At 40.5% G+C, this 21,439-nt stretch overlaps 4 gene segments (V, D, J or C); all 4 read left to right on the forward strand.

Moving 5' to 3' along the window:
- Positions 1–11,145: 11,145 nt before the first annotated feature.
- On the forward strand, positions 11,146–11,632 carry LOC117469159 (the record flags this gene model as incomplete). The annotated part of the segment is given in 2 exon segments: positions 11,146–11,224; positions 11,325–11,632. Coding segments are annotated over 2 exon segments (363 nt in total), but the record flags the coding sequence as incomplete, so codon positions are not given.
- Positions 11,633–11,736: 104 nt separating this feature from the next.
- Positions 11,737–12,216, forward strand: LOC117469160 (the record flags this gene model as incomplete). The annotated part of the segment is given in 2 exon segments: positions 11,737–11,835; positions 11,915–12,216. Coding segments are annotated over 2 exon segments (348 nt in total), but the record flags the coding sequence as incomplete, so codon positions are not given.
- A 1,760-nt stretch (positions 12,217–13,976) lies between these two features.
- On the forward strand, positions 13,977–14,861 carry LOC117469162 (the record flags this gene model as incomplete). The annotated part of the segment is given in 2 exon segments: positions 13,977–14,010; positions 14,100–14,861. Coding segments are annotated over 2 exon segments (513 nt in total), but the record flags the coding sequence as incomplete, so codon positions are not given.
- A 3,553-nt stretch (positions 14,862–18,414) lies between these two features.
- On the forward strand, positions 18,415–19,478 carry LOC117469163. The segment is given in 3 exon segments: positions 18,415–18,595; positions 18,827–19,136; positions 19,466–19,478. Coding segments are annotated over 3 exon segments (363 nt in total).
- Positions 19,479–21,439: the final 1,961 nt, after the last annotated feature.

The following is a 21,439-nucleotide window of genomic DNA, read 5'->3' on the forward strand; positions in this document are numbered from 1 at the left end:
AGCCCAGTGGATGACCTTGGAGTGAAGAGCCTCAGGAACAAACAGCAGATTGTTGGGACACTCGCTAGGTGCTGGATTCTTGACATTCGCCTTTTTTACGTCCGACTCCACTTGCCAGGAAAAGGCTCCGATCACACGGTTAAGTGGAAGGATGGTCTTGGGCTCTACCGCAAGTGGTTCCGGATCATAAAGACGAGACAAAGCATCGGGTTTTTGATTCTGAGACCCGGGACGAAAAGAGAGGGTGAAATTGAACCTACTAAAGAATAGTGTCCACCTGGCCTGACGGGAGTTGAGACGCTTAGCCTTCCTTATATATTCCAGATTCTTGTGATCTGTCCAGACTAAAAACGGCTGCTCTGCACCCTCTAACCAGTGTCTCCATTCCTCGAGGGCAGCTTTTACAGCTAACAGTTCCTTGTTCCCCACGTCGTAATTCCGCTCTGCCGTTGTCAGTTTCCGCGACAGGTAAGCACATGGATGCATCTTGTTGTCTTCTGCAGAACGTTGAGACAGTACTCCTCCAATTCCCTCATTGGAAGCATCAACCTCGACCATAAACTGGCGCTGGGGATCTGGAATGGTGAGTATGGGGGCTGATGGGAATCTCTCTCTGAGACGTTGGAAAGCGAAGTCCGCCTGGGGAGTCCACTTGAAAGGAACCTTAGGAGAAGTCAGAACATGTAGAGGGGCAGCAACAGAACTGAAATTCCTAATAAACTTCCTATAGAAGTTAGCAAACCCTAGAAACTGTTGGACCTTCTTCCTGGAGTCTGGTGTAGGCCACTGGGATACTGCACTGATTTTAGCCGGATCCATTTGCATATGATTAGGTGAGATTATGTATCCTAAGAAGGATACCTCTTTTGTGTGGAACTCACACTTCTCTGCCTTGACATATAACTGATTCTCTAGCAGTTTCTGCAAAACCTGACGGACATGGTTAACATGAGACTTAGTGTCTGGGGAGAAAATCAGAATATCATCCAGATACACAAACACTGAAATATTCAAAAATTCCCGTAAAACCTCATTCACAAGAGCTTGAAACACAGCCGGTGCATTGCATAGTCCAAAGGGCATTACTAGATACTCATAGTGACCACTCTGAGTGTTGAATCTTGTCTTCCACTCATCCCCTTTTCTTATTCTAACCAAGTGATATGCATTTCTTAAATCTAACTTGGTGAATATTTTGGCAGTTTGAAGTAGTTCAAAGGCAGATGTCATGAGTGGCAGAGGATAGCGGTTCTTCACCGTAATGTCATTTAGTGGACTGTAGTCTATGCAAGGTCTCAGAGACCCGTCTTTCTTTCCCACAAAGAAAAATCCCGCTCCGGCTGGAGAAGATGAAGGACGGATAATTCCTGATTTGAGTGAAGAGGAAATGTATTCGTCCATTGCTGCTCTCTCAGGTCTCGAAATCGAATAAAGTTTCCCCTTGGGAATGGGGGCTCCCGGTAAGAGATCAATGGGACAGTCAAAATCTCGGTGAGGAGGTAGCGACATGGCTTTGGATTTGTTAAAGGCTTCCTTTAAATCATGGTAACAGGAAGGTACCTTCTGTAGATCAGGATAGTCGGGGTGATCTATAATGATTTTACGAGAGTCTGTTGGTGCATTAACAGGTTGTGAAAGTTTACACCTGCCCATACAATCCTCTCCCCATTCCTTAATTTTCCCTGAACGCCAGTCAATGTGAGGATTGTGGATCTTTAGCCATGGAAACCCCAAAATAATCGGGTGCTGAGCCGACTCAAAAATATGGAATTGCATGCTCTCGGTATGGTCCTTATTCACAGTAATCTGAATGGGCTCAGTGCAATGGGTGACTGTGAACAACAAGCGGCCGTCTAAGGCACTGGCATTAATAGGATGAGATAGCGGAACAGTCTTTATTTCTAGCTGATTTACTACGCCCCAGTCCATAAGACTTTCGTCAGCCCCTGAGTCTATTAACACACCCTGGTCAATGGTTTGATTGTTAATACAAATGTTTACCTGCGTAACAGGTCGAGGAGGAAAGTCTGCGGGAAACTTGCTCACCAGCGCCCTCCTTTTGACTGGTGAGCACGATCTTTTCCCGGGCATGAAGCGAGTTGATGATCCGACTGGCCGCAGTAGAAACAACAACCCTCCCGTAGACGGCGCTGCCTCTCCTCCAGAGAAAGCCTGGTTCTTCCCAGCTGCATGGGTTCCCCGGAGTCATTCGGAAGTGTAATCCTCTGACGGTGTGGTAACATGGGCTGGACATCCTCGGCTGGCGGCGCGACCCACCAAGATGCATTCTGGGAGCTGGGAATAACGTCTCGGTTGCGTCGACGCTCCCTCTCTTTCCCGAAGACGGTTATCGATCCGGATGGCCACGGCGATGAGAGATTCCAGATCCCGGGGTGTCTCCAGTGGAGCCAGCTGGTCTTTTATCGGTTCCGAAAGTCCCGTCATGAAGGCGTCACGAAGAGCCGGAACATTCCATCCGCTGTCCGCTGCTGCTGTGCGAAACTCGATGGCGTAATCAACCACCTGGCGGTTGAGCTGGCGTATATGAAAAAGTTTTCTGCTGGCCTCTGTAGCAGGCGATGAGTGGTCAAAAATACGACTCATAGTCTCTATGAAATCGGTCAATGAGTAACATAGTTCAGTTTCTCTTGACCATTCTGCAGTAGCCCAGGCTGCAGCTCTTCCCGTTAAATGAGACACAATAAACGCCACTTTACCATGGTCCGATGAAAAGGCTCCTGGGTTGTGTTGAAAATGCAGATCGCACTGTACCAAAAAGGCTCTGCAATTAGAAGAATCTCCGGAAAATCTCTCCGGAAGAGCCAGCCGTAAAGGGGAAGAAACAGCCTGACTTGGGAAATCAGCTGGAGCATTGACAGGCAACCTCTCAGTTGTGGATGACGTCACCGGAGGAGCAGTCTGTTGGTGAGTGAAAAAATGATTCATTTGGACAGCCAGTTGTTGCATCTGTGTGGATAATGCTTCCTGAATCCCGGCCTGGCGTCCTCTTAGTTCTTGCATTTCCTGGTTGACTAGGCCCAGCTGTTCCTCGTGATGAAAGATCTTCACGCCCTGTGCTGACAGCGCTGCGTGAAGCGTTCTTGGGTCGGCTGGGTCCATAATGGTCAGTTCGTTCTGTTACGAACTCAGACACTTAGGATGTAGGACCCAATTGCACGACCCGGGAGACAGAGGTAAAGTATTAGTAAGATACTTTATTTTCCAAAATACAGCAATGAACAACAAAAAAGGTAACTATCAGATCTCTAACCGAGATGACAAAAATAGAGGAACAAAATGAAAGCGCTCACGTAGTGAGGAATCAAACTTTACAAGAGTACAAAGAGCATAGACCTGACAATACGAACTGACAAAGAACACTTGGGAGACAGGGGAATATAAGCACAGGGTAACTAGACACAGGTGGGACCAATCAGGGGCGGGGCTGACATTGATGAGCACAGGAGACACAGGTGAAAATAATCAGGAAGCCTGGAATGAGAGAAAGCAAACGTAAATAACATGCATCTCTCTAGCATTTCTGTCGGTGCACAACATCTTCAAAGTTTCCAGTCCATTAGCCTGTTAAGCCCTGAGCCTGTTTTTCAGGTCTCAGGCTCTAAATGCCATTCCCAGAACAAATGACCATATCTTCCCTTCTAAAAGGGTTAAATTAATAATCTTTTTTTCTCAAAGTAATGATAAACCTGTGAGTTGGATGTAGAAAAGTCAGAATCAATATAGATGTCTTTTATTTTAAAGAAAATTCAGATTTTACATAGTAAAAAACTGTAATTATAGTGTCCGTCCAAAAATTATTTTTTACTTATAGTGAAAACTACCCTTGGATGATGGGTTAGTAGACTAAAAGCTTCAGGAATCCAAAGTACAACATATAATAAGTACCCTGTATCAAGATTGATGCAAAACAAGTGACATTTGACCTTTTTAGAGAGGTGTAGCCAAACAAACTCCACCTCTGAGGTGATTTGGGTGGAAATGTTTTTTTTTCCATATCTCTGGCCCCCCTTGCTCAATTTTGATGGTTGACACCTCTTTCTGACCGTTAGAGCCAATATAATCTAAGGGGGATTCCCCCAGACACACACGTTGTAAAACGAAAAGGTGGGGGCTTCGCTCATGTAATTTTCCATCAGAGTGAACCTATCTCTAGCTTTGACATCTGGAAACGGAAAAGCAGTTTTAATGCTTATGGATTATCATAAATCATTTCAAAGGGACACAGACACATTGGATTAACCTATGGATTAACTTCAGCAGCGTTTTTATCGTTTTAATGCCATTGAAGACCACTTTTGAGCAGACTACAGAGACAAGGTAACCATGTTAGCATTATTAGCTACCTAGCGCCACATGTTTTGATGTCTGTTTTTGTTTATAACGTCGCGATTTAATATAATTGAGTGATAATGAGGGTACCCTTCGATTCTGTGTCACCTCACGATGTGAATCGATGTCATGGATGTGCAGAAAAGATAAATAATAAGGTTTTGTGAGTGATTTTCGGTGCAGTAATCTGTTAGCATTTTTCGCTCGTTGCTAATTCAGAGGCTCAGCGTTAGCATTGTGGGTTTTATTTTGAAAAAAAAATAAGAACGATCAGTAAGATGAGTTTCTTCCCGTTACATGGATATAAAACATTCATAGTTTATTAAATGAACATGCCCTCAGACACTGTTTCCTGCAAGATGTTGCGGGAGGGCCTCGGTACCGGGGTCTCTCGGGCTTAACAGGTTAATGGCGCCTGAAGTTGGAAGAAAAACTCTAGCTCTGAGCCTGATGACAAAATCTAACGAAACCACAAAAGCTCTCTGAGATGGGAAACAAGCTTGTGTTGTAACATGTCTGCAGCCCACAGTGACAGGAAACACCAAACCGCTGTACAGAAACCTCTGGAGCAGAGACAACACAATACTGATCAACATTAAACACAAAAGACAAAACAAACGGATGGATTCACGTTGTATTTAACTGAAGACGTTTCAATAATCTCTACGTACTGGTTTACTTCACAGACTTGGGTTTGTTACAGATGAAGCGTCTTATTTTGGACAGTTTAAAATGCGAGGGTCGTGATCGGTTTGTGCACGTTCCGTGATGGCCGGCCGGCCCCCAGTCAGACTTGATACCGCCCCCATGATAAATACATTTAATTATTGTGAAGCCAGCTGCAATGGATCATTGATCCACCAGGGGGTGCAGTGGGGTTCCACACTGGAGTCATGTGAAATCAACTTCTAAATAATAGATGTTGTTTAGTCGGAAAAAACGAACGAGCCGGCTCTCCCGATTTTTAATCCTAATTTAATCATCATCATCATTGATGTTTATGTTCGCCGAATTGACATGAAATCACTGACAAATATGAATATTCTGTATTCAACTTCATTGAAACGATCAGGATGGGTGTTATTTTTCCCCACAATGACCAAGTCGCTGCAAATGATCCCATGTATTACATGTACATGGCCACATTCTCAACAAAGTTACGTAACGAAACATTCTGTATTCCTTGCTTACTTTTTATGTAATGCTTTATAACAGCTGGAATAGTTCGTTTAGAACAGGCACCTCACTCGCAATCTGCTCCTCCGCAACGCCTACCACCTACCTCCGGCTGAAATTATGAATGTACAGTAAGGCATAGTAATCATAGATAACACGGCAGGGTCCGTTACAGTTTGTTTTCATCTGATTTCAAATATTTCAAATGTCTGAAGTTAATAAATACATTCTCAGTGTTCAAGTCAATAATAGTCATATAAGAAAAGTACTGATCTAATAACAGAGATTTTATAAGGACTTTTCAATGTTCGACATCGCTCATGTGAAATACAGTAAACTGGATGTTGTGGTGCCGAGAGGCGGGGTATCAAAAGTACAAGCTAAACTTTTATTTAGCATCTGAACACACTTGTAAACAACGTGATGCCCGGGAAGCGAAGACCCGGCGGAAACAGCTGGTCTGGTTCACTAAAATGTCCGTGTACAGTATAGCTTTATAACAAATGAATAACGACTATATATTATAATAAAACTATATATTGAGCTTTAAAACAAATGATATATATTATAATAAAATAAACACGGGCTGTTGTTATGCCTGCTGTAACGTTTACTTTCTCCGTTCTCCGCTTAAGTAATTATTACTTCCTGGTTAGCTTTCCGCTCGAAATTTAAATCTGAAAATGGCAAAATAACGGAGAAAAAAACGTTCACAGAGAAGACGACAACAATTGTCACTTGCACTTGTCATTTAGCATCTGAACACACTTGTAAACAACGTGATGCCCGGGAAGCGAAGACCCGGCGGAAACAGCTGGTCTGGTTCACTAAAATGTCCGTGTACAGTATATCTGGTACTAATGTATAGCGGATCTTTGTTAAGATCCATATGTCAGTAGAGATGGGATGGCAGAAGGTGCTATATATATATATATATATATATATATATATATATATATAATTCCAAAGCTGGTAAAGACCTTTCAAATTTAGCAATAATAGTCATATAAGAAAAGTACTGATTTGTTCTTGAATCAACTTTTTTATGGAAAATGTTTTATGTAATTTTATTTCATTTTAAATAAAATGAAAGACATTCACAGTTAATGTAATTAGATATACATTATTAATGCCATACATTTTTAAATGTAATTAGATATACATTATTAATGCCATACATTTTTGCATAAATATTTATTCAGTATGATAGCTGTCTAACAGAAGTTAAATCCATTTCTCACTTATTCTGACAATGTACTTAACCCCAAATAAAAGAACCCAATAAAAATAGTTGTTAAATAATAGTGAAGTCACGTTGTAATAACAATAACTCATCTCTCTCGGTTTTTTTTGTTTTCTTTGTGTGCTTTGCCAAAAGCCACTGTGTCAAGTGTCCTAGTTGGGTTACCGTAACGAACAGCAGCCGGCTCTCGATTTTTAATCCTAATTTAATCGTTTATGTTCGCCGAATTGACATGAAATCACTGACAAATATGAATATACTGTATTCAACTTCATTAAAATGTTATTAACGTGCCTAAACTCAGTAATTCACTAACAATTACTGATCCCTCCACGTCGCGGAGGGATCTTGATCCCTGGGTGTTATTTTTCCCCATAATGACCAAGTCGCTGCAAATTATCCCGCTTATTACATGGCCACATTCTCAACAAAGTAACGACATGACTCCCAATATTAATTAAAATGCTTTTATGGATTTAGAAAATATTTTTATTGATTTAAAACATAGTTCTATGTATTGATTTAAATTTACATGCATCCGCTAAGAAAAATAGTCCGTTGTTACCGTTTTTTAAACAGTCAGAATGAAACGGCAGCTCTCAGCTGTGTGTTCACACTCCTAACTCTGATCTTTCTTTTCCAACAGTTAAGTTAACTGTAGGTTACTCTGAGTGACAAGCTTACAGTTAGTGAAGTAACACTTTTTTTTTGTGAGTCACGACCTCGCTGTTTCATTCTAACATAACGCTCCAAATATGACTGTTTCCACTCGGACTTCAATACAGCAACACCATTGTTTGGTTTCCATGGTAGCGTGTCTCTTTAGTAGCGTGCACTCCTTTCCTGTAAATTACAGGTCCAGCCAGGCAAAACAGTAATATGAAATATGAACGTTAGTTTTTAACTGAAATGATCAAATAAAGTCAAAATGTCACAGTGTTTACAAACATTGACCATACCGTTCACCAGCCCCCACCCCACTCTTTGTTTAAAACGAATTGGCCATCGGAATGTGTGTGTCCCAACCCCCCCCTGTGATATCTCTTCACAGGGGGGAGAGAGTTAGACGCTCGTGAATTGTCAACGGGGGGGAGGCCTCTGCACGGAGGAGCCGCGGAGAAGTGAATCACAGTGATCTGCTATTTTAAAGTAAATTCAACACATATCGACCCTAAATATAGCATATATTAAGAACGAGAAAGTGTTAACATCGTTTTTTGTAAACATATGACCAATGTGCGAGGGTGATGACATCAGAGCATCGTCCTATGGGCTTAGCCCCGGACAGGTACAACAGGTATTCACTCAGAGGGGGGTAGTTACCCATTTACATGTCAAAAAGCAACATACAGTAGGCGGGTGGGGGATGGTGAACGTTTACATTTCTCTACAGCAGTGGTTCCCAAACTTTTTGTGCCCAAGGCACACCAAAGGACAAGTAAAAATCTCAAGGCACACCTATTGTGCGAAATAGCCCTTATAACACGTGTTATCACTCATATCATGTAAAATATCTGTAAATGTGCATAATTATTTACTAATGCCAAATAAAATGTATAGATAGAACAATCAGTGGTTCAAGTTAGTATATTCCTCAGTGTAACATATCCACTAGTTGCAAAGCTTAAACATTTTTATATATTTTTTTATTTTAAGGGAAAGGATGTTTTCACTACTCAGTTTGTCAACTATGTTACGGACAAACTTGATGTCATTACAATCATTTGATTAAGTCCTGCACTTCAAGTAAAATCAAATTTGAAAGGCTCTTGAGTCTATTCTACCATATATCCAAAGATTTTTTAAAGTTTAAAAAATAATTGTATTAAAGTTTTGTTTTTTCATGTGATATGTTCAGCACTGTCATTAAGTTTAGGGATATTTTGTATTATAAAACTACCATACAGGTCATTTTGATAGTTTTAAGAGATGTCATGTAAAACTCCAACCTGTGTAGATATACATTATACTATAAAGGATATCAGAAGCACTATTTTAGATATTTTAAATTTGAAAAAATGAGGTGCAACATAGTTGACAATGAAAGTCAAACATTTGACGCAAATAACATAGTTGACTGGACACATTATTAACCATCAGCACTATGTTAATTTCAAGGCAGAAGTGCAAAATTCCATTGATAATGATGTGTAATGACGTCTACATGTCGTACAAATTGTCAACTAGGTTACCTGTCAACTAAGTTACTACAGTTATTACAGTACTGGGTAACTCAGTTGACAGGTAACCTAGTTGACAATTTCCCTATTTTGACCCATCATTTCAATGGTAGGCCTTGCCTGGATGACCACATGTCATTTTCTTGAACAGGTTAACATCACATTTGCACATATAATTGAATTAAAATCATTAAACAATTGTAAACCATAACAATGTACGTAACATTGTTGATTGTCAATGAGTATATTAATTGACCATGTGCTATTATACATAAAATATTGTAAAAATGTAGAGGACAATCACCACAGTGTGTTCAAAATGTCTGCCAAAGAGGAACATGGCATCATGTGATGCTGGTGACATGGTATTGGGACAAACCATTTTTGAGTTAAAGGGGGAAGTTCTGTTAGTAACATAGTTGACAGAACTTTTGCGGACATTCATATATTAAGATATTTAAATTATTTAAAGGGGGAAATCAATTAAAAATATGTTATTATTCTTTAGTATTTAGACTTTTGAAATAAATGAATCATTTTTTAAATTTACTTTAATGGTTTTTATTCATTATTTTGAAACCAAGACACCCTCAACTGAAAAACGGACATAGCAAAAACTGACAATTTAAGAACATCATGACACATTTCAAGCTAAATAAAGCATAGGATGCACATAATGTTTGTGTGATATTATAACATGCTTTCCAATAATAGGCAAAACATGATATTTTTGAAGAAAATAGTTAGAATAATTATAATTATCATCAATGGACATCAATGGACATGGAATGTACCCTAAATTGTAGAATCACTCAGCAGTTACATACACCAAACCTTCCAGTTATATTCCTATCAATATTATGAAGGCTTTTACAGAAGGGTTTGGTCATATATAATTCATAGCCTGAATTATATAACATTTTATACCTAAAAACATGGTGAAAATTGATATTTTAGGGCTGTTGACAGTATTTTCTGATTTATGGAGTGATACAAAGAGATATCCAAAATCCCTTCTGTAAAAGCCTTAGATACTAATATGACTACAAAATGAAACAATAATTTTGATCCTGGCTTTATCCAAAGTTCAGATTTCGGTTCCTGAAATGTGTCAAAATATGCGCATATTTCATGAGATAATGGTTCATTTGGATATTTAAACATGCTATTTCAGAAAACTTGTAATACAAAAAACAATTGCCTTATTGTAAGTAATTAACTGGAGAAATATTTAGCTGATATCTTTAAGTTAAAAATACCCTATTCACCTGGGGTGTCTCGCCTTAATTAGATGTTTGATAAGTGCAGATCACATAGTAAAACACGTACACAGATACATTATTTTGTATTTTTATTAAATTCGACAATGTCAATTTCACTTTCCACTATGTCCACCGTTGTTTTTCACAACCAATGGCAGAACTATATTGAGGCCTGTAATTAGTCAACTACAGGTCTCTTGAGTCAGTCTTTTTCTTCCAAAAAGCTTGTGACAAGATGTTATTGCTCTTGGGGCATTAAAAACAAGATTTTAACTTTAGTTTTTTATATAATATCTGCATTTTCTATTGTGAAAAACTAAGTCTTAGTTATTTAATATATAGCGCCATCTCCTGGTTAAACCCTGAAATTGGAGAATAGTGGGAGGGCCTAACATTCCTGAATACTGGTCTTTGGCAGGCAACTGGCTGGCAACTGGCTGGCAGTCGGCAGGAAGCTGTATGCTGGGGTCCAAAATAAGAGGCTCCATCTGTAGTGCTTTTGTTCTTATCTTTATAAAATATGTTTCTCTGTTGTTCTCTCTTGGTCTGTGATTAATTAAGGTGTACCACAGGGTTCAATCCTAGGTCCTCTCAGTTTATATTTACATGCTGCTTTATCTGAGGAATTGTCTTTGTTTTGCAGACAATACGTGAAGAGTCTGATATAATTCAGTCAACGTAGCAGCTGGATTTTCTTTTGTAAATTTAGGAATTAGTTTAAGGAAATTAAGTGATAAGAGATCACCAAACTATAACAATGATCACCTGCAGCTGATACAACATGCTGCTACCAGTCTGTTACCCAGGAGGAAGTGTAACTGAGAGAAGTGAAATACAGACCTAAGAGAAGACAGAGAGATTCAGGGAGGAGCTAAGATGTTCCTGAACTATAGAAGAGAGATGAACTTCCATATTCACCAGAGTTCAACACAGACCATCATCATCACCTTCATTCAACATGCTGTCCCTGCAGAACTCAGCTTTTTCTCTGATGTTGTTTTCAATCTTATCCGGTTAGTAGATGGATACAAAATCAGTGTCAACGCTTTCTGAGTGTGGTTCTGCTAAAAGGACTTTTATAACATTAAATAACAGAGTTATTCTTTCCCTTAGGCGTCAGCTGTGAAGATCTGACTCCAGTCAAAACAGACGAGTTCAGTTCAGAAGGCAGCACTGTTACTCTGTCCTACAAAGCTGGATCTGATGCTAATTATTACTTCTGGTATCGACAATATCCTGGAAAACCACCAGAGTTCCTCATCTCACACTCTGCTTCAGGCCAAGTAGGAACTAACCCAATCCCTGGACTGAATATTACAGTGACGAAAAAGCAAATGGAGTCAAACCGAATCAATATGATCATCTCCTCTGCTGCAGTGACAGACTCTGCTGTGTACTACTGTGCTCTGCAGCCCACAGTGACAGGAAACACCAACACTCTGTACAAAAACCTTTGGAGCAAAGACAACACAGTACTGCACAGCATCCACCAGAGGGAGTCTCTCTCTGTTAGACTTCAGCAGAGTTTATCAGTCCTCTTTATACTCGCTGTAGCTCAGAGTTTCTCAACTTGCAGATATGATGCATCTGATTATCTCAGTGTTGCTGGCTGCTATGAGTCTTGGTATGAACTCTTTGATATCAGTCTAACATTGAGATGATTCTCTAACATGGCCCTGATACTGTTTGTTGCTGTTTTACAGAATGCAGAGCCCAAAGAGACAACGTGCTGCAACCTGAAGCAGAAAAGACTGCTACTAAAGGAGAGGCAGTAACACTTGGCTGTCACTATAACACCACTTCATCAAATGACTATCTCTTCTGGTACAAACAGCTCGGAGACAACAGCCCCACATTCATCCTGAGCCGCTTTAAGATCGGCACGGGGAAAACAGAGGACGAGGACAGATTCTCATCCACATTGGATTCAAGCTTAAGATCCGTTCCTCTGAAGATCCAGAAGCTTCAGCTGTCTGACTCTGCTGTGTACTACTGTGCTCTGAGGCCCACAGTGACAGGAAACACCAACACTCTGTACAAAAACCTTTGGAGCAAAGACAACACAATACTGCACAACATCCACCAGAGGGAGTCTCTCTCTGTTGGAGTTTAGGGAAACAACACAAGAAACTCTCAAACAATTCAACCACCAGCAGAGAGCCATCCTTTATTTGATGCTTCAACACCACGCTACTTTAATTTATCTGAAACATTTATCCTAATAACTTTTTATTAGTGCAGTCCACCAGGTGCCAGACTCCTGATGGACCTTCACCAACACTTCTTATTTTTCATATTTATTCCCACTTGCCCTGACATCTGCAGTCTTCAAACCACTCTTAAAGAGCAAGCTAGGGCAGGGGTCGGTAACCGTAGGCACATGGCACGCGGTACCGTAACCAATGGCACACTAGGAATAAGTAGAATAAGTGTGCAAAATATTTAAATTGTATTTTCGGATCCTGAACGAGACCGCCGCCAGAGCGCGTCTCCCCGTTACCTGCAGAAGGAAGACATGCACGCAACGCAGCGCAGAAGGAAACAAAAAATGTAAGAAATCTAGACCGCAACAGAATTAAACAAGCGACTGCCTGTTTTTCCTGGCCATGGACAGGTTCCTTGAACACAACACAAGCGTAATGTGTCATTACGGGGTATAGTGCTGCCGGAACGCGGCTCCGGCACTTCAAAAATTGCAGTACCCATAAGGAGCCCCATGAAAAGATAATCACATTGGTTGCTTAAACATTTTTTTCTTAATGTTCTCAAATAGTTTGGGCCCCTGTCAGTCACGGGCCCTCAGAATCGTCCTAACTTTTCACCCCCTTACGGCGCCCCTGCGTACACATGCCGCAGTTTTTGCGTGGCTGTGTCTTTAGTTGTAAGCCCAGTGGCATCTGTTCATCTGACATATGATCATACAATAATGCCATGGAAAATAATATGCTACATTACAGTTCAACTGTTGATAAACATCAACAGTTAGTGATGATACAGTAATGTTGTTTACCTGCTTGATCATTTGAAATCTGTGAACAATTTTACCATAGAAACACATGTACTGCCTTGATTCAAGTAGTCTCCATGAACTAAAAATAAGTGTCTCTAATTTTCTGTCAGTCTGTGATTTGATGTGGTGTACCACAGGGTTCAATCCAAGGTCCTCTCACTTTGTCATTGGTTTCAGTTTATCTCGAAACCCAATGTGATCGTAGGTTCTATTGGAACAGCAGCTTGTGTTGTGGTGTTCAAGACCTTTTCAATGTTGGGTATGAAGTACAATTCTTATTAGATTAAGATCATTTTAAACAGATTTCTCTCTAGATGAAACACCTCTCACTAATCTGACTTCACGTTAACGCCCGTCATTGTTATTGCCACGTTTTCCTTCTTTACTGACTGATCAAACACTTTAAATCACCTCTCTCAATAAACTGGTACACATCACACACTCAAGATTTGATTGCTTTTGTTCTTATCTTTATAAAATAAGTTACTCTGGTGGTCTGTGATTAATCGTGGTGTACCACAGGGTTCAATCCTAGGTCCTCTGACTTTTTATTTACAGACTGCCTTTGGATCTGTTACCCAGGAGGAAGTGTAACTGAGAGAAGTGAAATACAGATCTAAGAGGAGACAGAGAGATTCAGGGAGGAGCTAAGATGTTCCTGAACTATAGAAGAGAGAAGAACTTCCATATTCACCAGAGTTCAACACAGACCATCATCATCACCTTCATTCAACATGCTGTCATCACATCATTGTTTCATTTTTTTATTTTTAGTGTCCGTTCTAAGAGGTACGTAACATTCTGCGCGAACAGGTTGAATTACAGATTAATTTAATGCGATTTATTAAATGAATACTTTGAATTACTCCTCTCTCCAGTCAGCTGTGAAGATCTCACTCCATCAAAGCAAGAAGAGTTCAGTCCAGAAGGCAGCACTGTTACTCTGTCCTACAAATACTCCAAAACTATAGCAGCTAATGATTATTTCTACTGGTATCGACAATATCCAGGAAAACCACCAGAGTTCCTCATCCTTCACTTGGGAACAACACCTGCATCAAACTCTCGACTGTCCGTTAAACCGAGTGAGGATAAAACCCAGGTCTATCTGAGCATCTCCTCTGCTGCAGTGACAGACTCTGCTGTGTTCTACTGTGCTGTGCAGCCCACAGTGACAGGAAACACCAACACTCTGTACAAAAACCTTTGGAGCAAAGACAACACAGTACTGCACTACATCCACCAGAGGGAGTCTCTCTCTGTTCACCTTCAGCAGGATGTGATGATACAGTCTAGATTAGATTCTCTCAGACTCACAGCTGTGATGAAGAGCTCCAGAAACTCATTGGACATCTGAGTCTCCTCCTGCTGACTGCAGAGCTTCATGACTGACACCTCTCTGATTCCAGCTGTGAACATCAGACCAAACACAACTCACTAAACGTTTCCATACTGAACAACCACAGCTTTCCCCTCTGTGAACATGGAGAAACTGGCTGCAATTCTGCTCTGTTCAGCTCTCATAGGTACGTATGTTTCTGACAGGAGAAGGGGAAATATGAAGACTTTTTCAAAGCATTACACATCCACTTTGGATTTTGGATTAACGCTTTACAGGAGTGTTGTTTTTTCACTAAGGAATTGATGGGTTTGGGACTTTGGAGCTGTAATGATAGCATGATGTTTTCCTCACTAGGTAATAGCTTGGAAGATGATATTACTGCCATCAGTGCTGAAGTGTGTTCCTCAGAGGGCCGTAGTGTTACTCTGTCCTGTACATATTCAGTTAAAGCCAATAACCTCCAGTGGTACAGACAGGATCCTGGATCAGCTCCTCAGTTCCTCCTCCTGATCACTGACACAACACAGCCTTACGTGGTGGAAGCAAAACCTCCAATCCCTCGACTGAATGCCACACTGAACTTGGAGAGAAATCAAGTGGATCTGCAGATCTCCTCTGCTGCAGTGACAGACTCTGCTGTGTACTACTGTGCTCTGAGGCCCACAGTGACAGGAAACACCAACACTCTGTACAAAAACCTTTGGAGCAAAGACAACACAATCCTGCACAGCATCCACCAGAGGGAGTCTCTCTCTGTTAGACTTTAGGGAAACAACACAACTAATGTTCAAACAACTCAACCCCCAGCAGAGAGGCATCTTTTATTTGATGCTTCAACACCACGTTACTTTAATTTATCTCTCACATTTATCCTAATACTTTTTAATGAGAGCATTCCACCATGTGCCAGACTCCTGATGGACCTTCACCAACACTTCCTGTTATTCATATTTATTCCCACAGGCCCTCAAAACTGCAGTCATCAAACCACTCTTAAAGAACTACCTAGGCGCTTCACTGATGAACATTTATAGGCCGGGTAAAATAATAAAAAAGTTCAACAGCTAAAAAGCTGTTTTGGCACTAAATAACTGTTTTGATGTGTTCCAGTCACACAGCACTGAGACTGCTCTAATTAACGTTTTAATCCACTTAAACACAGACAGTGGCAGAATCTCACTGTCAGTATTATTAGTTCTCAGCGCTGCATTTTAAACTGTTGACCACAAGATATTACTAGACCGACTGGAAAACTGGGTGGGACTCTGGCACTGTTTGTATTGGTCTGAATGCTACTTAACAGACAGGAAACACTTTGTTTCTCTAGGTAACTAAACAACTGAGTTGACGAATATGACATGTTGCGTTCCTCAAGGCTCCATCCTGGGGACTCTTCTCTTTAACATCTACATGCTTCCACTAGCTTAGTTAATGGATAACAATGAAATAAGTTACCATAGCTATGCAGACGACACACACGTGATAACATGAAAAAAGAAATTGAGAGAAGTGAAATACAGATCTAAGAGGAGACAGAGAGATTCAGGGAGGAGCTAAGATGTTCCTGAACTATAGAAGAGAGAGGAACTTCCATATTCACCAGAGTTCAACACAGACCATCATCATCACCTTCATTCAACATGCTGTCCCTGCAGAACTCAGCTTTTTCTCTGATATTTTTTGCAATCTTATCCGGTTAGTTACACTCTGGATAAAACATCAGTGTCATTGCTTTCTGAGTGTGGTTCTGCTAAAAGGACTTTTATAACATTGAATAACAGAGTTATTCTTTCCCTTAGGCGTCAGCTGTGAAGATCTGACTCCAGTCAAAACAGAAGAGTTCAGTTCAGAAGGCAGCTCTGTTACTCTGTCCTACAAAGCTGGATCTAATGCTAATTATTACTTCTGGTATCGACAATATCCTGGAAAACCACCAGAGTTCCTCATCTCACACTCTGTTTCAGGCAGTGTAACTAAGCCAATCCCTGGACTGAATATTACAGTGGAGTCAAACCGAATCAATATGATCATCTCCTCTGCTGCAGTGACAGACTCTGCTGTGTACTACTGTGCTCTGAAGCCCACAGTGACAGGAAACACCAACAGTCTGTACAAAAACCTTTGGAGCAAAGACAACACAGTACTGCACAGCATCCACCAGAGGGAGCCTCTCTCTGTCAGACTTTAGGGAAACAACACAAGATATTCTCAAACAGTTCTACCACCAGCAGATAGGTATCTTTTATTTGATGCTTCAACACCACGTTACTTTAATTTATCTCTCACATTTATCCTAATAATGTTCAATTAGTGCATTCCACCATGTGCCAGACTCCTGATGGACCTTCACCAACACGTCTCCTTTTTCATATTTATTCCCACAGGCCCTGAAAACTGCAGTCATCAAACCGCTCTTAAAGACAAACCTAGGGGCTTCATTGATGAACATTTATAGGCCGGTTAAAATAATTGAAAAAGTTCAACAGCTAAAAAGGTGATTTGGAACTAAATAACTGTTTTGTTGTGTTCCAGTCACACAGTACTGAGACTGCTCTAATTAACTTCTTTAACCTGTTAAGCACCAAGCCTGTTTTTCATGTTTCAGGCTCGAAAATGACATGCCCAAAACAAATGACTACAACCTAACTTCTAAAAGGGTTATATGAATAATTGCTTTTATCAAAGCAAGGTTACATCTGTGAGTTGGATGTAGAAGTGTCAGAATCAATATAAATCTTTTTTATTTTAAAGAAAATTTAGATTTTACATAGTAAAAAACTGTAAATTATAGTGTCCGTCCAAATATTATTTTTTACAGATAGTGAAAACTACCCTTGGATGATGGGTTAGTAGACTAAAAGCTTTAGGAATCCAAAGTACAACATATAATAAGTACCCTGTATCAAGATTGATGCAAAACAAGTGACATTTGACCTTTATAGAGAGGTTTAGCCAAAACCACCCCACCTCTGAGGTGATTTGGGTGAAAATGGTTTTTTTTCCATATCTCTGGCCCCCCTTGCTCGATTTTGATGGTTGACACCTCTTTCTGACCGTTAGAGCCAATAGAATCGAAGGGGGAGGCCCACATACACACTCATTGTAAAGAGAAAAGGTGAGGGCTGCGCGCATGTAATCTAGCATCAGAGTGGACCGATCTCTCCCTCTGGAATTTGGAAACTAAAAAGCAGTTTTATTGCTTATGGATTATCAGAAATCATTTCAAAGAGGGCACAGATACATTGGATTAACCTATGGATTAACTGCAGCATCGTTTTTTTATCGTTTTAATGCCATTGAAGACCAGTTTTGACCAAGGTAAGCCATGTTAGCGTTTCTAGCTACTTAGCTCCACATGTTATGATGTACGCTTTCGTTTATAGCGTCGCAAATGTTTATCACTGAGTGTTGAGGTTTTTTACACAGATTCAGTGTCTCCAGGACACCAAAAACGAGTGGATGGCTGTGCATCTAGGATAAGTAATAAGGGAGTTATTGTGAGTTTAAGTGCCGTTTTAGGTTAAATGTTTTCGCTCGTGGCTAATTCAGAGGCTCAGTGCGAGCATTGTGGGGTTTTTTTTGGAGAAAAAAAATTAAAAAGATCAGTTAGCTGAGTTTCTTCCCGTTACATGATTTCTCTCTCGATGAAACACCTCTCACTAATCTGACTTCACGTTAACGCCTGTCATTGTTATTGCTAAATTGTTGTACATTTCAATGTATGAGTCAGTGAGAAACACAAAGAGAACTAAATGTTTTAAATATGAGAAAAGTATTTTGATGGTTTAAAACCAGTAAAACATGATTCTCTGGCCCCGCCCACTGACGTTTATATCAACCAATGAGATGATTTGTGAGATGTTTGAGGAACTAAAAGCACAATCATCTGATGTTGAGGAGAAGGGCTGAGCAGCAGAGAGGCTGTTTCCTGCTTCACTTCTGCAGGAGGAGAACTCATCTGCTGACTGTTCCACTTTACCATCTCCAAAGACATGTTGCTTTACCTCTGGTTACTCTTCTCTCTCTTCATAGGTGAGTGTTGGAACAGAGATAAAGTCTCATTTAACCCGCTGTATTAGCCAGAGATTTCATAACTGGAGGTTTGATTGTGTAAGGCAGCAACCGTTGTGATCTATGAAGACATTTGGTCATGTTTTATCTCAAACTGATCAAAGATGACAGGAAATTGAAGACCCTCCGTTGAGTCTCTTAATGTTAAAATCTCCTGCAGACTAACTGACATGAATAATTCTCATTTTGCAGCCCTGGGCTCCATGAACAGCATAAAGCCAGAAAGAAGTGAAGAACATGTTGCAGAGGGCAGAAACATCAGCCTGACATGTAAATATGAGGGGACTATCTACAATATCCAGTGGTACCGACAATACCAGAGATCCAGACCAGAGTTCCTGCTCTCCATCACAGAGGCAGGAGGGATCCATCCCACTGAATCTGATTTCTCTGCTCACATTGACAAAACAGAGAAACGAGTTGATCTGGAGATCATCTCAGCTAAAGAGACAGACTCTGCTGTGTACTACTGTGCTCTGACGCCCACAGTGACAGGAAACACCAACACTCTGTACAAAAACCTTTGGAGCAAAGACAACACAATACTGCACAACATCCACCAGAGGGAGTCTCTATCTGTTAAACATCAATAGTTTGTGATGATACAATCATTTAGTTTACCTGCTTGATCATTTGAAATCTATTAACAATTGTGCACTACCATACAAACACATGTACTGCCTTTGAGTCACATCCACAGGTTCAAATGTGTAACTCAATCAGTTAATCTGACCTGTTATCACAGATTAAACGTAATATGTAGTCTCCATGAATTTAAAATAAGTGTTTCTGTTTTTCTGTCAGTCTGTGATTTCATGTGGTGTACCACAGGGTTCAATCCTAGGTCCTCTCACTTTGTCATTTAATTCAATTTATCTCTAAGCACAATTTGATGAAAGGTTCTATTGGAACAGCAGCTTGTGTTGTGGTGTTCAAGACCTTTTAAATGTTGGATCTGAAGAAATATTTGTAATAGATTAAGATCATTTTAAACAGATTTCTCTCTGGATGAAGCACCTCTCACTAATATGACTTCACGTTAACGCCCGTCATTGTTATTATTACGTTTTTATTTGCTGACTGATCAAACACTTTAAATCACCTCTCTCAATAAACTGGTACACATCACACACTCAAGTTTTGATTGCTTTTGTTCTTATCTTTTTAAAACAAGTTACTGTGGTGGTCTGTAATTTATTGTGGTGTCACCACGAACTTAAAATAAGTGTTTCTGTTTTTCTGTCAGTCTTTGATTTCATGTGGTGTACCACAGGGTTCAATCCTAGGTCCTCTGACTTTTTATTTACAGACTGCCTTTGGATCTGTTACCCAGGAGGAAGTATAACTGAGAGAAGTGAAATACAGATCAAAGAGGAGACAGAGAGATTCAGGGAGGAGCTAAGATGTTCCTGAACTATAGAAGAGAGAGGAACTTCCATATTCACCAGAGTTCAACACAGACCATCATCATCACCTTCATTCAACATGCTGTCCCTGCAGAACTCAGCATTTTCTCTGATGATGTTTGCAATCTTATCCGGTTAGTAGAAATCAGTGTCATTGCTTTCTGAGTGTGGTTCTGCTAAAAGGACTTTTATAACATTAAATAACAGAGTTATTCTTTCCCTTAGGCGTCAGCTGTGAAGATCTGACTCCAGTCAAAACAGAAGAGTTCAGTTCAGAAGGCAGCACTGTTACTCTGTCCTACAAAGCTGGATCTAACGCTAATTATTTCTTCTGGTATCGACAATATCCTGGAAAACCACCAGAGTTCCTCATCTCTCATTTAGTAAGAGGAGAAATAATTAAAGCTACAATCCCTGGACTGAAGATTGAAGTGGAATTGAACCAAATTAATATGATCATCTCCTCTGCTGCAGTGACAGACTCTGCTGTGTACTACTGTGCTCTGAAGCCCACAGTGACAGGAAACACCACAACTCTGTACAAAAACCTTTGGAGCAAAGACAACACAATACTGCACAACATCCACCAGGGGGAGTCTCTCTCTGACAGACTTTTGGGAAACAACACAACTACTGTAATGCTCAAACAATTCAACCCCCAGCAGAGAGGCATCCTTTATTTGATGCTTCAACACCACGTTACTTTAATTTATCTCTCACATTTATCCTAATAATGTTCAATGAGAGCATTCCACCATCTGCCAGACTCCTGATGGACCTTCACCAACACTTCCTGTTTTTCATATTTATTCCCACAGGCCCTGAAAACTGCAGTCATCAAACCACTCTTAAAGACCAACCTAGGCGCTTCACTGATGAACATTTATAGGCCGGGTAAAATAATTAAAAGGTGGTTTTCAACAGCTAACATTTTTTATTGGCAATTAATAATTATTTTGATGTGTTCCAGTCACACAGCACTGAGACTGCTCTAATTAACGTCTTTAATGACATCCACTTAAACACAGACAGTGGCAGAATCTCATGCCCCTTTCACACCGGCGCTTTTCCAGCTCCGGCTCGGAGCTGGAGCTGGAAAAGCGCCGGTTTTTCCTGTTCACACCGCAGCGGCGCCGCGTCATAGCTCCGGAATGCGGTTCACTTCCAGCTCCAAAAAATTGTCGGTCTAGAGGCAAGAGCTTCGGAGCTATGACGCGGCGTCGCTTACGTCGAGGCGTGCAGGAAACTAAACCCACCTCCCCTGAACCTGTGCAGCCCATGTATTGATTCCATCCGATAGCTGCTATAATAACAAACAAAACGTCTGCCTGCTCTCCACAATGATCAATAACAGCGAACGGATGGTCAAAGTAAGGTACAAATAAACAGAATCACACGA

Source organism: Trematomus bernacchii, unplaced genomic scaffold, assembly GCF_902827165.1.
Source record: "Trematomus bernacchii unplaced genomic scaffold, fTreBer1.1, whole genome shotgun sequence".
Classification (NCBI taxonomy): domain Eukaryota; kingdom Metazoa; phylum Chordata; class Actinopteri; order Perciformes; family Nototheniidae; genus Trematomus; species Trematomus bernacchii.